Source organism: Chrysemys picta, chromosome 24, assembly GCF_011386835.1.
Source record: "Chrysemys picta bellii isolate R12L10 chromosome 24, ASM1138683v2, whole genome shotgun sequence".
NCBI lineage: Eukaryota > Metazoa > Chordata > Testudines > Emydidae > Chrysemys > Chrysemys picta.
Window position 1 is genome coordinate 3,474,443 of NC_088814.1, and position 13,325 is coordinate 3,487,767.

Consider the following 13,325-nt stretch of genomic DNA (forward strand, 5'->3'; position numbering starts at 1 on the left):
CATGAAGTTTGTGACCTTTGCAGGGAGGGTTCAGGTTTCCTTCAGTACCTTTCTCCTCTCTCCCCAGCTGGTTCTACCTGCTAGGGGCGGGGGGGGGGGGGGGGGAAGGCTCTTTCTATGGTTGGCTGCTCTCTACCAGCCACCTGAGTTGCTCCTTGCAGACGCCAGCCACCCCCTGAGCGTCTGCACACGGAGGGGGCAGACGGCCGTTAGGGCTGCAATAAAGCAGTTCCTGGGCTGGCCCCGCGTGACACCCGCTGGGTGGCTCCTTTTATCTCTATCCAGCGGCCGTTGCCTGGCATGAACCAGTCCAGGCGCTGATCCCTGCTGTCTCCAGGACGTGTTTTGGCTACGTGTGCCACGGACCCTTTGCTCTGTGCCCCCCGACGGCCCCTGCGCGGCCTGCCATGGGCATTACCCACCCGGCACCACTGGAGCTTTCTGGCCCAGAGAGAAGCAAGGGGTAGAAAACCCATGAACATCCCATGCCCGCCTCTCCTTCCTTCCCTCCGATGATGGCTCATCTGCTTCCCTCCGGGAAGTGCTGAATTTCCAGAGGTTCCTCATCCAGCAGCCAGGCCAAATCAAAGCCAAAGGCACTTGGCTTCTTGGGCTCTGGCTGCTCCGAGGCTGCCGACCCCAGGGAACAAGGGTCCTGCTTGCTCGTCCCCTCTGCCGGAGAGGCCTTGGGAACCATCTGCCCCCGAGCTCACAGCCCGGGGGCAGCCTGTCCTTGGCAGAGGGTTGCAATGGTAACAGTGACGTGGGCTTCCTGGGAATGGCCCTGACTGGTCTCCCAGGGCTATTGGAGCTGGGGGGGGGGATGAAATACCGGGGGGGGGGAAGGGGTGCTGCCAAAAGGGGATCGATTTACAGTCAGGCCAGCAAGGCCCCTGTGTGGTAGGACTCATCTTGGGGGGAGGGCGCTGCCCAGCTGGGATTGTACTGAAGCCTCTGAGCTGCTGATGGTGGGAGGAGACTGTCACCTCATGCTGCAGGTCTCCGTCCCACTGGCTTGTGGCCTCCACAGCCTGTCGGGATGGCTGCACTGGCCTCTCAGCAGGACCTCCCAGTGTGTGTCGGAGGGACACCAGCTCCCACCCTCTAACCCAGCCCTGGGGGCGAAGGGCCGCACCCGAGCCCCAAACCCCGACCCCGTGGCGCTGGGACGCTGCCGACCCCATCACCGTCCCAGGGAAGATTCGGGTCTTGCGGCAGCCGTGGGTTGATTTAAGGCTCGTTGAGTTTCCAGGGGAGGGGGCCCAAGGGCTCCCCAGAACCACCCTGACACCTGCGACCTGCACTGCGGGCAGGTGAGATGCTCCCTAGAGGAGACAACACCCCTGGGGGCAATGGGAAGGGACGGGGCCGGCACCAGGGTGACCCTGTGGGAAAGTGACCCGTCCGTGGCTATGCGATCCCCTCCCACTGGCCGTCTGCTTCTCGCCCCACCACTGCTCCTCCTGACTGTGATCAAATCCCCCGGGGATTAGAGCACTCCAGTGCCCCCTCCTGCTCACCCAGCAGCACCCACGCCCCAGATGAAAGGCAAGGGAACCTTTATAGTTATTATTCTCCAAAGCCCTTAATTGTAATCTTATTCCTTGCCGGTGAGTCAGTAAATTGGCTGCGAGATCTGAGCACGTCGAGACACACAGACCTCCAAGAGACGTCCAGCGACTCTTCCAGGGGCAGACACATAATCCCACTCTGCCCACCCCACCCGGGGTAGCTGCCAGCATCAAAACCCACAGAGTCCCTGTGCTATGTCCAGTTGTCCCTCCGAACCTGAAGGAACAGCCAAAGACCGACACATGGCCAGAGACTGACATGTCTACAGGGCTTCTCATCCAAAAGGATCCCAAAGCACTTTGTTCACATAGAAGAAATAGAGTCCGCTGTCCCAACCTGTTGAAATGCAGCCACTTCTGGGGTGGAACATGTCAGCACTTTGAGCAAGGCCTCAGCAACACTGCCTAATACTTTAGGGCAGGGAGTGAAGAAAGGTACTGATCTGTAGGGGGAGTTTAGCAAGGGGGAATGGAGATTTCCAAATTGGGATTTGGCCAGAAAGCCGGGAGTTAACACCCTGGCTTCTCGCGAAAGGTGCCGTGAAATCTTCAGTGACCAAGATTGGTCCAGATCTTGAGAAGAACAAGTTCCGGGGATCAGAGAGCAAAGCCAAGCAGATTTGCCAGGGAAAGGGAATTGAGCCTAGAAAGAGCAGCCACTTCCCTCCCTTGTGGTTCAGCTCATCTGCTCCCGCCGAGAACCTGCTGCATTTCCCAACTGTTCCCTGGCTCTCCTGGGCTGCTCCAACCCGTCTCATCCACCTGGCTTGACGGGGGGGGTCTTTGGGGCAGGGATGGTTTATACAGCACTCAGCCCGGTGGGGCCCTGATCGCTAACCACTACAGTGACACAGAGGTTAAATAATAGTAACCATCCAGTCTCTCTCTCGGGGTTATTTCCCAGCCCTCACTGCTCCTGGTTGAGTGGCATCAGTGAATTTCATTATCCCGTGCCACAATGTTACAGGACCCATCTCCCACGTGGGGCTGCCAGTCCTTTTCCCCGCCCCCAGTACCAGCCCATCAAAGTCTCTGCACAAGGGGGCACTGATCCAGGTCTCCAGCAGGGGCGGGGGCACTGGGCGGGCCACACCGTGTTGGGGTGCCTGATGTTTTCAGGGTGCATTGTTCGGCACACCAGGGGTTAAGCGGTTGTGCTGGACCCAGCTAGGAGGCAGGTGATTGCCTGGGGAGGTGTCAGGTGGGAAGTGCTGGAAGGTTTCCAAGGGTGCCTGGAAACTGTCCCACCTATAATTACAAGCTTGCGGGTCGAAACACACCGGGATCCATGCCGACCATCCCTATGGAAACCAACTGCCTGCCTCGTCAAGCCCCGTCATGCCCAGCTGCCCTGCACATCCCAGACTGACCCAGCTCGGGAGTTCAATGGGGCACTAGCACCATTGGTACTTGAGTAACACGATGGGGGAAATGACCCACCCAGGGTCAAACAGCAGGTCAGCGGCAGAGCTGGGAATAGGACCCAGGAGTCCTGACACCCAACCCCACTGCCCCAACCACTAGACTCCGCCCCCTGCCAGAACTAGGGAGAGAACCCAGGTGTCCTGGCACGCAGGCCCAATCATTCCCCATGTGTCCAACCACCGCTGTGGCCAACGCAGCAAACCCGTCCAGGAGCTGCCGTGCCCTCCCAGCCTCTGATCAGGTGCACTTACGTGGGGGCCGCTTTCGTGCTGCGGGCCTTGCCCTGCCGAGGGGCTGCTGAGGATGGGCGACTTGGAGGGGCTGCAGAGCTCGGGGAAGGGGTTGGGGATGGACGGCAGCGACGAGGCTCGCGGCTCCTCCTCCTTCAGCTTCCTGCCAGAAAGGAGAGGTTTGGGGTGAGGGCGCGGACGGTGCAGGGGCCTGGCTCTCCACGCCCAGCCTGCCACGGCCCTGCCCTGCGCAGCACGGTGTTTGGCCCAGTTAGAGGGTAAAGCAAACCCATGGGAGCCACACAGACCCCCATGTAAGAGACATGTGAGCCACCCTGAGATCACATGAGTCACACAACCTTCCGATGCAAACAACAGCACAAAGGGCGGAGGATCGGGCCCAAAGTAGCCAGAGCCTGAAGGCAAACGCCCCTCCCCAGGGATTGACGGCTGTGCCAACAAAAGCTACCCCCCACCCCAGCAGGACTGGCTCCAGGCACCAGCATAGCAAGCAGGTGCCTGGGGCGGCCAACGAAGAGGGGAGCGAAGGACCTGCCGTCGAATTGCCGCTGTAGAATGAAGTGGTGGTAGAGCTGCCGCCGATCGTGATCGCGGATTTATTTATTTATTTTTTTGCTGCTTGGGGCGTCAAAAACGCTAGAGCCGGCCCTGCACCCCAGGCAGCAGCAGCAGCGTGGTGATTTCACTCTGCTCTTAAAGGGACTCCGAGCACTAGAGGCGGGCGGGCAAGTTAATAATTAACCCTAAACCCCTTGGCTCTCCCTAGTGCTGTTCATCCAGGCTCAAAGGCGGGGAAGGTGCCTCCACAAACGTCCATTTCCCCATCCCAGGGGCTGCAGCACTACCGGATCCCAGTGAGTAGGGGGTTAATGCCACACAGGGGCTGTACATTGACTTCTTGGGAAGTAAAGGTGTATGGGACGGTCGGGGGCCAGTGCCGGGGCGAGGCCCAAGCCCGGGGGCTGGGAGATTCTGGTGTCTTTTCTGTTCATGTGGAGTGATTTGGTTGCCTTGTAACAAGCACACCCTCCTTGCAGGCTGCACCCCTGTCTCCTCCTGCTGGATCCCTCCACTAGCTGATGCTCCCCTCCCTCCCGGTGGGGGAGGGTTGTGGCACAAGCCTCCATTTTGCAGAGGAGGAAACTGAGGTATGAAGAGGGGAAGAGACTCACCCAAGGTCACACAGCCAGTCAGTGGCAGAGTTGGGACTAGAGCCCAGGAGTCCTGACTCCCAGTCTTGTGCTTTAACATGATCAACCTTCCAGGACCATGTGGCTTGGGGGCTAATGGTGGTGAGGGAATCACAGCTCCACAAGGGGACCGAGACACTCGCTCTCCGCCCCACCCGAGTGGGCAGGCCAGACACACTGCTGGGAAAATCATGGGACCCTGTTGTTGAGGGAAAGATGGAGTTTCCCACAATGCCCTGCTCCCAACCTGTTGACTTGGATGACCAGTGGCTGTGAGCGCTTCATGTCGCCGCCGGCCAGCAGCCCGGCCTTGTCCTGCTCGCCGGTGGGGAAGGCATGGCCATTGGGCAGGCTCCGGGGTCGGTCCTGCTCCAGGTGGCCCTGGTACAGGTTGTCCAAGGTGGTGGGCAGGTCGTTCCGCAGCGCTGCCAGGTCCATGGCATTATCTGCAGAGAGAAGAGAGGAGACTGGGATGGTTACTCCTGCCTCTGTGACTTCCTTCCAACCACTGCGCCTTCCCTGCCCGCCATGCCGCGCGCCAGACTCAGCCATAGCCTGGGTCCCGCTGGGCCGTTTGGGGAGGGGGCACCCCTGCTCCACACAGAAGAGGGCTGGATGTACCTTCACCCACACCCCGCGCTGCCGCTGGATCTCCTGCCACGGGGAGCTGCACTGAGGCGCATGCCCCTCTCCTCCAGCCTGGGGCAAAGAGCGCTGCCCTGCGGCAGGAACGGGCCACGCTGGCGAATGAGGCCTAAGCGCCCATAGGAAGGTTGGGCACCTAGCGACACCAGGGAGAGGCAGCTGGCAGGAAGCACCCGGGCACCAGCCAAACAGTGGGGGATTCCCTCTCTCCAACCTCCCACCCCCAGGTGACCATCTGTGACCTGGGTGCAGAATCGGCGGCACTGGGCAGGGCAGCGATCGCCCCGTCCCCACGGTGCCTGCGCCCCAAAGAGCCAAGCTGACACTTCATCGCTCTGAAAGCTGCAACTTACATTACCACCGGCTACTCTAGTCAGTGGGGTCCCTCTGGCTGGGCGCCGGCGTGGCTCAGAGCAGATTCTGGCCCTAACAAAGAGAAAGCCCCATCTGCGGCAAAGCACGAAGTACCCAAACCTGCCAGAACCCCTCCCGGCCCTGGAGTGTGCCCTGAACTGGGGCTGGATTCCTGTTAGCTCATCCCTGCGGTGCGAAGGGGTGCAACCTCTCCCCTGCTATCACCACAGCCCCGGGCCACATCCAACAGCCCCCTTATTGAACTGGGTCAGATGACTCGGGTAGAATGATGGTCCCAGAGGAGGCCGGCTTGGCCAGAGGCCTGTGTTGAACCAAGATAGTGGGACGGGGTCTAGCAGGCAAGGGCTGGAGAAGTCCAGTGGTAAGAGGCCCTGCTGAGCCACATGGGCAAGGTGGCTTGTTCAGGAACCTTCCACCGCCTTCGGTGCTGTCCCAGCAGGCTCGGTGGGTGCACCTGGGGCCTTGGCCAGGAATTTTAAGCAATCAGGCAGGTCTTCTGGGCACAGTTATCCCGATTGCACAAGTCAGTCGGCTAATTGCACATGGACTCCGTGCACTCGCACTAAGCGTGCACCAGTCTCACGCACGTGTCACTCGGCTGGTTGCACGTGGAGTTGCTGCCATCTCAGCCCATCAGCACCAAATTTGGTTTAGCCTAAAGAAACATTTGCTGAGGACGGGTGTCATGCTCCCTGGCACCTCCAGAAACTGACCAGTGTCCCCTCTGAGCGTGAGCGGTTACCCTTCCGTCTCGCCTGCTCCGTGCCTGCTTTCTCGGGCAGCCTGGACCAGATTTTTACAGGTGCCAATCTCCCAGTCTGGCAGCCCATGCTGGGTGTCAATCACTGACTCACCCTGCAGGCTGCACCAGGCTCAGCTCTCCAGTTGTCTGCGTTTCGGCAAGAGCAGCTACACTGCTGGCACGAGCTAGAGCCCATCTGGCTACACCCCAATGTGCCGGGCGTCAGAAGGAAGAACTGCAAAGCCAGAATCAGAGGCAGGGGGTGCTGGCATCTGGCCCCTTTGGCCACAATCCGGCAGCTGGCCTCCACGGGGCACCGGCTCCCAAGCCTGCCCTTGGCAGCTCCCTTGGCCCATGGTTTTCCCTTGATCCACAACGAAGGGATGAGTCAGCATGTGGGCAGGTGACACAACACAGCCCCGCCCTTCCCACTGCAGACCTCTTCCATGCGCTTGTTTGCAGGCGGCCTGGCTAGAGGCTGGTGGGATCTAGAGCCAGGTCGGAGGCAGCATTCGTGTTTCCTCTGTACTGGGTCCCTTTCCACCTTGCCCAGAGGTTTGTGTTGGCTGCGGAGGTCAGGGCAGGCATTGCCCACACACTCTGCTACTGGGGTGGGCATGGCCCAGCCTACCAGCTCCGGACCGGGCGCCTCTGCCCAGGCTGACCCACAGACGCAGAGGCAGCCAGTTAGCTGCTCTGTTATGTCCTTGGGGGCAACCAAATACACAACATGCTCCATCTAGTTGGTTGCTGAAGGGGCCAGTGGTCAAACTGGCTAGCAGCCTGGACTGCGATGTCCAGATGATCCCCACTGGCCACTCCTGGGCTGCTGCCAGGCCCTTCCAGCTGGCCTGATGACTCTCAGTTTTCCTAAGGTGCCCATCACCGTGGTGGCTGGGCTCCAAAGAGCCACGGATAGGTTAGAAAAGCAGCTTTCTGGATTTGTCTGTGTTGCTGTGATGTTGCGTCTGCCTCCTTCCGTCTGGGTCCGGGCGCTGTGGTGAGACGCGGGGTTGAGCTGGAGAAGTTGTGATGGAGTCAGACAAGCTGGGGCAGCCGGATTCTCCACTAGGCCCGGCCCCGGTGAGCAGGAGTGTGAAACAGACACTGGGTGGGTTGGATAATGAGGCCAGTCCTGTGGGCTCCGGGGCCAGATTCTGATCTCTGTTACTCCCCTGACTTCACAGGATTCATGCCAACCCAGCTGAGAGCAGGACGCGACCCGTTCCAGGCTCCCATGACACCGCTGCTCCTATCAGCTCAGCCGCCTCCTCTTCTTTCCCTCACACCCCGGGACCCCTGTTTGCAGGCTGTGCCCCCTGCGAGAGGGGACTCCCTCTCCCACCCACAGCACTCCCTGGTGTCTCAGCACTGCCGACCGACCCGGGGATGCTTGCAATAATTCGCAGGGCCCTGCGCTGGAGGGATCGATCCGGAGGAAACAGGATCGCTGGCATCTTCGGTTGCTAATTACCTACGTGACCTCTCCTGGCTCCCAGGGCAGGTGAAGCCAGAGCGTGGTGCCAGGGGAGTAAAGACAAGGGAGGCGTGATCAGCAGGAGCTAGCCTGCCCCACTCAGAGAGATGACAGGAGAGAGAATAGGGTGTTTGGTGGGTTTTGTGCGGCCTTTCATCACAGCACCCTGTGCCGCAGGGGAGGGCTTTATCCCCAGAGTACAGGTGGGGTACTGAGAAACAGAGTGGCCAAGTGACTTGTCCCGGGAGTCTGTAACAGAGCTGAGAATCGACCCCAGTGCTCAAGCCAGTGTCCTGCCTGCCAGAGCAGACTTGCCCTCTAGCTCTCCATGGGGACCGAATGGCTCCAGGGGGCTGGCTGTGGGTCACAGAGCCCGTCACCAGTTTGGATCCCTGCTCCGGTGAGTGGTAGCCGGATGCTGTCATCCAGCAGCCCAGGCCTGCTATGAGTCTGGGGGCCTGCACCACCACAGTCAGCCCCGTTGTCTCTCCAGGGCAGGATAATCTCCAGTGGGGATAGTAGGGGACTCCAAGGGCGGGGGGTGGCCGCACATAAGCCGGCCTCTGGCCCCTGAGTTAACCCTTCTCGCACTGCGCTGGGGGGATGCTGTCTACAAGCTAGCTCTGCTCACACCCCGTTGCCGGGGGCACGGAAGGGAAGGCACAACAAGCCCAACTAATTCTGGCTGCGGCTGCAGCTGACGCAGTTTTGGGGAGATAAACAGCCCCCCCTCTGCCCAGTGTCACTACACAAACAGGTTTTATGGGCCTGGGAGAACGTCATTAAAATCACTGAAGTATTAAAGTTGAGGCGTCTGCGGCTCCATGGGCATGACGGGGGGGTGGGGGAGCGGCAAAGGACACTTCCCCTGCCACCCTGGCACCCCCCCTGCAATGTTAGGCTGGTAAGAGCCCTCCCGACACCAACATCTCCAGCCACAGCAATGTTGTCCATCCAGCAGGGGGTCTGGGCCGGAAGGAGGAGGGAGCATCAGATGTGGGCACGGGAAGGGGGCACCTGGATTCTCAGCTTGGCAACTTCTTGCTGTTTCCTTCCCTCCCCCGCACTGCTCTGACTCAAGCCACCCTGGCCCGAAGGGAATGAGGCAGGGTTCCTTTAAGGCGGGCCCTGAGCTGTGATTCACCCTCACAGCTTCCTGCCTTTTATATCCCGCTCGAAAACATCCACCCACCCCAGACAAACTGCAAAACAAAGCAGCGATCGCCAGGCGGATTGCGCAACGGGCACTGCCAGGCACCACCGAGACACTGGGCGTGGGACCACAACCCACCCAACCACGCCAGGCATTTGCTCCCGCTGCCCAGGGGGAGGGGGCAGGGGAGTGTAATGGGCAGTGGGTGGCAAATCCCAGGCCTTTGACTTGCCTTGGACAGAAGAGGAGTGTTGGGGAGGGAATGGGACGGGAGGTGTGAAGGGAGGGAGTGACCGATCTCCCCCTTTGCTGTCTGGTTTCAAAGGAGCCACCATGTCAGAGCAGGGTGCACTAGGGATGGCTGCAGGGCCCCACCTTGATCCCTAGGGCACCTACAGGAAATGGGGTGCGGTGCTCCCTCTGTAGGGGCTGGGGGACTGGGAACCACCGAGAGGTGGAACCACTCAGCTGGTGGCAGGAGTCCCCCATTCATCTAACACCCTCCAAGCAGCGTCAGTCGCCGGTGCTGGACTGGGTCCAGCGATCCCACTCCAGTTGCTAGCCTGCATCCAGAGCCCCTTCCCAGTGGGAAAAGGGATCCGCCCCTGACTTTGCAGCAAGCTCACAGGTAGCAGGTGCCCTCCCCATGCCTGGCTCCTAGGCGTCCTGGGAGAAAACTTTTTCCCTGGCAAGATCATCAGTAAATCCTGGCTAGGATTTCTGCACCCGCCGGGAATGGACCCTGTCCAGTAAGGATTGAGGGTCAGATTTTAAAGGTACTTTGGTGCCTAAAGATGAGACAGGTGCCAAGTTATTAATTGTATCAACATAGGGCCCAAATGGAACCTGCCCAGAGAGGGGGGAATCAGCACACAGTGGATATGACTTAGCCCCATACACAGGCTCAGCACAAGGGCTTGGGAGCCAGCTAATTTTACAACTGTTTATTATGCTTGCCGCTGAGGTCCAAGCTAAGCAGTATTATACTGGGTTTGTGCTTGTGCTGATCCTGTGGGAGAAAGCGTGCTGGCGATCTGGAAAACGGCACTCTTCGCACGCAGGCACAGGGTGACTCTCCAGTAAGCGAGGAAGGCATGGCCTTCAGCACTGAAAGTCCAGGGGCCTTCAATCCTAAATCATTCGGGCGCTTGTGAACATTTTCCCCGTTGTCCCCATCACATGGATGTGATGCAAATCTGAGGCCCTTGTAGTGATTAAATCCTGTTGTACCTTGTACTGGAATCCAGGTGTTCACCTCAGTATCCTGGCAAAATTCCAGTCTAGGGTAACTGGGTTCTGCTGACCTACATTCCACCCCAGAGATTCAACGGGGTGCAAAATTCTCCTTCGTGTTCTGACTGCACCTGTTATATAGTGTTGCTGTGAGCTGTTACAAACAGCTGTGACCTTCTACTCCAAAGGTGGCTGCATTTGGGGAAAAGAGGACATGATTCCCAATCACAATCAATCTGCTAAACGTGGGATCCTTTAGTAGGCAACAAATTCTATGGATTTAAACTAATTGATCATAAAACCTCCCCAAGGCAGAGCAATGGGTTTTGCCTCCAATATTTAGGTGGTGCTTAGACCCCTCTGCTCAGGAGTGGATTCCCCCTGGAACCACCAGCAAAGTACCAGCCTGAGTGTGCTTGGAGATTTTTGCATAGCACATGAGCGGTACATGCAGTGCAGGTAGGACACTGCTTAACACAGCCTACTGGAGCTGATCACCTCTTCCCCCTACCCCGCAGCCCATACGCCTCCCTGCTTCTGGATAAACCAGTTCTGCAGCTGGACCTCCCCAGCATGATGAACTGCTGGCCCTTCCCTACTACAGCTCACCCCCTTGGTATCTGGGACATCCAGCTGGCTGGGACGTTCAGACACTGGGTCATAACGAGGGCGCTGTGTGGTCCTGAGCCTTTGTCAAGGGGGAGAACCCGGCTACACAAGGCCATACTGCTTCACGCGGCACAGGACTAAGGGGTGAATGAGAGAAATCAAAGGGACTATCAGTCCAGAAGTCCATCTGGCCCAGCATCATCCCCCTAATCTGGAGTGCTGGGTGAGCCCACTGGCTCCATCCAGTCTGCTATCCCCTGTTCCCTGCTGCCCATCTAGCCCTGCATCACACCTGATCTGCCACAGCCAGGCAGACCAGTGGGCCCAGCTGGTCCAGTAACTTGCCTCAGATGGTGACTAAAGCTGGATGAGTCAGAGGAAGGTGCAGTTTTCCTTCCACCCACATGCAGCACACCGAGCTCTGCAATACTGTCCCAGGAGGGCAGGTTCCTTCCTGACCCCTGTAACTAGCCGTCGCTTTGTGCCCTGCTGCATGAGGATCGATACCTCTCGCGATTGTATCCTGGTAGGTGCCAGGCTTATTCAGATAGCGCCTCATGCCGCATGGATGCAGGTGAAAATGAACAGCCGCCGGCTCAGACTCAGGAGGGAGACGCCCAAGCCCAGCCATTAGCTCCGGCTGGAACAAATCCTGTAGCTGCCACGGTAATAAACCTGCTGAGGGATGTAATCCAATTGGCTTGATTCCTTGGCTCCGGTTTAAGAACCCTTTTCTACGGTCGAGTGCGTTTCTGGGAAGTCCCAAGGTCGCAAAAAAGCAACTTCAGTTTGATGAGGAACAGCAGGCACTTGTAAACAGAGATGCCAGCTCTCCTCTGCAGGGTCTGCAGGTTCTCTGGGCTGGCTCGGCCAGCCCTGAATTGTGCCCTTGTTTCAAGGCTTCTATGGGGCTTTGCCAGGGGTAGAGGACCAGCAGAGTGCAGATAATCTCTGGCCGTTCCCCACCCCACCTCACCGCTCCTGCGCCCAGCGGCCCCCTAGCTAGGGCAATGAGGGATCAGGGCTTTGCCTGTTTATGCTGGTTCTGAATGTGGTCCAGTGGGTCTGTCCCTGCGCTAGATCCTCACGTCCCTGGAGAAGGGGCTGCCCGTTTGTGCAGCGCCCTGCATGCTGGCAGCGCCCAGCAAAGCATGAAACATCCCGAGGCTGAGGTTCATGGCAGGCGCCTGGAATCTACTCTCTGCCCTGATTGTGGCACTGGGGGGATCTGGGAAAAGGAAGGAATCCTGGAGCCAGACTAGAGTCACACGGGGGCATGTTTAGAAGATTAGGGGGATGCGTGGAGACGCATCTGTGTGTGGAACTCAGCCCAGCACAGCAGCTGCTTCGTAAACCTCCCCGCTAGCACATACCGTACTGCAGCGCGAGAGAAACGTATGAGCTGGATTAGAACAGAACCCACGAGGGGCCGAGAGGCAGACAGAGCCCTGGGGTTAAAGTCCTCTGAGGAGCCAGAGGCTGCAAACGCAGCAGAATTTCCACAGAGGGAAAAACATTCTCCCCATAGACGCATCTACAGGTCTGGATACAGCATACATATACGCTTGGAGCAGGAGACTGCTTAGGATGACCAGATGTCCCGATTTTATAGGGACAGTCCCGATTTTGGGGTCTTTTTCTTATATAGGCTCCTATTAACCCCCCCTGCCCCGCGGTCCCGATTTTTCACATTTGCTGTCTGGTCACCCTAAGACTGGTGGTCAGGACTCCTGGGCTCTAGACAGGCCTCTGCCTCTGGCACACTGGGTGAGTCCCCTCCCTTCTCTCTAACTCATTTTCCCCAGCTGTAAAATGCAGGTGAAGATACTGACCCTGGATTGTTAAGCACTGTAATTTTCAGGGATGAAACTGCGATAGAAGCGCAAAGCAAGGTAGCTAAGTTTCTCTGATGTCATATCACACATCTTGCATCTGAAGAAGTGAGGTTCTTACCCACGAAAGCTTATGCTCCCAATACTTCTGTTAGTCTCAAAGGTGCCACAGGACCCTCTGTTGCATATCACACATAGCATCGTGCATGAAACACCACACAGCATTTTAACTCTTCCACGCCCGAAATACCTGATACATTAACTGTATTACACTTTACAGATATGATTTTCAAAACAGCTTAAGTGATTTAGAAGCACAAGCCTTATTGACCTGCAATGAGACTTGTGCTCCTAAGTCACTTAAGGGGCTTTTGAAAACCCCACCCCAGATGTCTATCAGCACCTGGGTGCCATAATCACAGGTACTTTCAAGATGTTTATAATAAAAATGTTATGTGAGTGTGAGCCAATCACGTAAACTGCTTCAGTTTTATTAGTTGTTTACACAAACTTCTAAGGGATTTGCACAAGTGTACAGGAAATGTTTGAGTCTAAAGTTTGACTGTTGACTAGACTGCCAATCCAGTAGCTACCAGCGACGATACAACCCTAGTGTCATATGAGACTAGAGTCCTGCTGAGGGCTAAAACAATGACCCCAAAGCTGAGGAATGACCCTATGTTTACACTGCATTGTGAATCCAGGTAATTCCAAGCCCGCGCTTGAGCGTTAACATTGCATTTTAAACCTGGGTTTACAATTGCTGGACCTGGGACTTACAGCCGCGCTAAGGCGTCCACACTGCACAATGATAGGGCAGGG

The 13,325-nt window shown here is 57.7% G+C and overlaps 1 protein-coding gene across 6 annotated transcripts in view; it reads right to left on the reverse strand.

The window, feature by feature from the left end:
* GRB7 (growth factor receptor bound protein 7) overlaps positions 1–13,325 on the reverse strand; it is a 51,230-nt gene that overhangs the window by 13,870 nt on the left and 24,035 nt on the right. For all 6 annotated transcript variants that reach the window (XM_065577611.1, XM_008162726.4, XM_065577610.1 and 3 more), the window contains 2 exons: positions 4,685–4,883; positions 3,248–3,389 (listed from right to left, as the gene is read on the reverse strand). In XM_065577611.1, the coding sequence (XP_065433683.1) occupies positions 3,248–3,389; positions 4,685–4,883 (341 nt within the window). The remainder of the gene's footprint in view (positions 1–3,247; positions 3,390–4,684; positions 4,884–13,325) is intronic.